The sequence below is a fragment of the Quercus robur genome, chromosome 11, assembly GCF_932294415.1.
Source record: "Quercus robur chromosome 11, dhQueRobu3.1, whole genome shotgun sequence".
NCBI lineage: Eukaryota > Viridiplantae > Streptophyta > Magnoliopsida > Fagales > Fagaceae > Quercus > Quercus robur.
In genome coordinates this window covers 20,744,789-20,748,084 of record NC_065544.1, presented here as the reverse complement: position 1 = coordinate 20,748,084, position 3,296 = coordinate 20,744,789, and the positions used below count along the sequence as shown (strand labels likewise).

The window sequence follows — 3,296 nt, the reverse complement described above, 5'->3', positions numbered from 1 at the left end:
TTGACTTTGCATCAGCCCCTTCCTTTTCTTCTTTTTCTCCCTAGTGTGTCCGACACACCTAACCTAAGTCACTGCCCAAGAAAAAAATAGGCTGACTTTTATGGCTTGTCCAACCACCACTTTAATGAGGTGTTTTATCAAGTGGGGGCTGAATCCGCGGTGCTAATGCACCCAACAGTTAAATTATAAATGGATATGATTAAGACAAAAAAAGTCTGCCTCGTGTTCACGTGAAAGTTGAAACACTATTGCGTGAAGCCCGCCATGCAAACTATGGAAATGATTGGGGGGACAAACTCTTGAAGCCAGCTACAAGCTGGGCCATACATTATCTAATTTTTCGGAATCATTTCAATTTGAATAGCCGTCTTTGTTTACTTGTTACAAAAATTTGACTTCACTCTTGCCTATATATAACTCTGGCTTACAAGCAATTTCTTTAACAATTCGAATTTCAAAAATACTTCTCTCAAGAATTGAATTGACTAGTAGTTAGTCTAGTAGTTTCATTTTCTTTCTCTTGCTGTCATTTTTCTTTAGTCATAATGGCGAGTGGACATTCCAGCCATATATTGATTTTGTTTACGTTTCTCTTGCTTGCCTTGAGTGCTTCCTTGGTGCATGGCCAAGGCACAAGAGTTGGATTTTATTCTGCTGCGTGTCCTCGAGTTGAATCCATTGTTCGTTCAACAGTTCAATCTCATTTCCGTTCTAATCCCACTGTGGCTCCTGGATTGTTGAGGATGCTTTTTCATGACTGTTTTGTGCAGGGTTGTGATGCCTCTATCCTTATTACAGGGTCTAACACTGAAAGAACAGCTGGTCCTAACCTATTACTGAGAGGATATGAAGTTATTGATGATGCCAAGACACAACTTGAAGCTGCATGCCCTGGCATTGTCTCTTGTGCTGATATTCTTGCCCTTGCTGCCCGTGATTCTGTTGTTCTGGTAATTATCACATTGAAAAAATTTACTTTCAAACTAGTATGGGAGTAAATTCCTCTAACCAATTAGTAATTGATAAAATCATATATGTGTGCATTTAGTTACGTGACCTAGTAATAGATTATGCGGTTTGTTTAAATGATACACGTGAATGGTTTTATAAGTAAATATGTTAATCGGTCCTGACTGATTTAGAGGAAAACTTTATTAAAATAGAATGTCGTATGAATTTGTATTTCTGTGTAGTGTTTGTTATTTGTTCTATGAAAAGTTTGGTTAATAATTAATCCTCCTTTGGGACTTATGATGCAGACAAATGGACCTAGTTGGGTTGTTCCCTTAGGACGCAGAGATGGGAGGGTTTCATTGGCATCTGATACTGCCAATTTGCCAGCATTCACTGACTCTGTCGGTGTGCAAAAGCAAAAGTTTTCTGCATTGGGTCTCAATACTCAAGATCTTGTGGTCCTCGCTGGTAATATTTCTTTAACTCAAGCTGGCAAGGTTTTGACGTTTTGTAATGAAAGTGAGTAAGAGAAGCGCAACTAAACAATGAAACCATGATTATTGTCGGTAATGAGAAAACAATCAATAAGTTGAAAAAGAAAACCAAAATAACACACACAAGGTAATGCTAGGGATAATACAAATTTTAATATATATAAAAATCTTACAAATTGGCATGTTATAAATAACAAAAAAAAAAAAAAAATTAGTTTGAACATTCATTTATTATATATTTATTAAAATGATATCAATTTTATTTTTGTTACATTAATTTTTAAATTTTTTGTAGTGTGTCTATATATATATTTTTTGAAAGCCTCTACGATTTCATATACGTACTACTGACTGCACATATAGATCTCTTTGTTATATATGAGAGTAATATTGTTTAACAAGGAGTAACTAACAGACTATATTTGAGCTTTACTTATGTTATGAGGGACTAGTCTAGTAACACGAATCTCTTAGTTTTTGTCTTAAATAAGAGGACAAAAAACTTCCATTTTGAGCCGTGGTACCCGTTGCAGAGTGCTTTCTCACTTAATTAGTGAGATAAGTGTCAAATTATCTTCCTCACTTTTTTCAGGTTTTGGACTGATGGTGAACAAAATATATTGCAATAAGCATGAATATATAGCAATAATCAATCATTAAAAAAGAAAACAAAAATGACACAAGAGAGAGAGAGAGAAATACCCTTTACTGTTTTATGCTATGGACCCTTATTACAATTGTTTTTTGTTTCATTAAATACTTCAACATAACCTAACATTTTTTTTTTCTGTCATTTCTAATAGGAGGACACACCATAGGAACTTCAGCTTGCCGGTTCTTCCAATACAGAATGTACAATTTCACTAGAGTAGGGAATGGTGCTGTGGACCCATCTATTGATTCATCATTCCTTCCTCAACTACGAGCACTCTGCCCAAAAAATGGAGATGATTCAAAGCGAGTTGCATTGGATACTGGTAGCCCTAATAGGTTTGACACCTCTTATTTTACAAATTTGAGAAATGGGCGAGGGATCCTTGAGTCTGATCAAATGTTGTGGACTGATGCTTCAACAAAAACCATTGTCCAGCGCTTCTTGACGGGTCTGAGCTTTAATTTGGAATTTGGAAAGTCCATGATTAAAATGAGTAACATTGGGGTAAAGATAGGCAATGCTGGTGAAATTCGCAAAATATGTTCCAAAATTAATTGATGATATATAAAAATATATAATCATGTAAGGAGCTCACTTGTTGAGGTTTTTGTTTTGTTTTGTGTGTGTTTGTTAGCCTTAGCTTATACAATAACTCTATATACACCAAAAATTTTCACACCTGAGATATATCATGAGTGACAATTTTATGTGGAGGGTGTGAAATTTCATGTGAAATTTTTGGTACCTATAATAACAGTACTTAGGCTTACTATTGGCTAATTCGCATAATAAATAACAACCAAGGTCTAAATTTACTCAACAAGTTTTTAATCCATATAGACAAAACATAACTTGTCATTACAAGATATATCACCTAGCTTAAGACTCTTATGTTGCATGTGGATTTGGAGAATTCTGGTGTTTGAAGCCAATGCAAGAGAGGACTCTAGAGTAGTCCAAGATATTATGTTGTGAGTGGTGAGGTTGATACCAATAGGTATTAGTTCCTGTACGATTGCCAAGTAAACATATACTCTCCCAAATACACACTTGAAAATTTTATTGAAATAAGCATCAAAACAATTCTTCAGATGAAGGCAAACAATACGATAGTACAATGATCTCACATACTTCTTATTGTATATCATTCTTACACATTACCCGTTTCACATTTTAAATGTGGACATTATTAA

General features: G+C 34.8%; 1 protein-coding gene across 2 annotated transcripts; it reads left to right on the top strand.

Annotated features, from left to right (window-relative positions):
* Positions 1 to 431: 431 nt before the first annotated feature.
* On the top strand, positions 432 to 2,716 carry LOC126704568 (cationic peroxidase 2-like). Of its 2 annotated transcripts, XM_050403566.1 has the most exons (4): positions 432 to 680; positions 771 to 950; positions 1,260 to 1,422; positions 2,252 to 2,716. In XM_050403566.1, the coding sequence occupies exons 1-4, from the start codon at positions 546 to 548 to the stop codon at positions 2,659 to 2,661; spliced, it is 888 nt and encodes a 295-aa protein (XP_050259523.1). In that variant the 5' UTR covers positions 432 to 545; the 3' UTR covers positions 2,662 to 2,716. The 2 variants fall into 2 exon arrangements, with proteins under 2 accessions (XP_050259523.1, XP_050259522.1); XM_050403565.1 differs by having other exon boundaries at positions 432 to 950.
* The last annotated feature ends 580 nt before the right edge of the window (positions 2,717 to 3,296 follow it).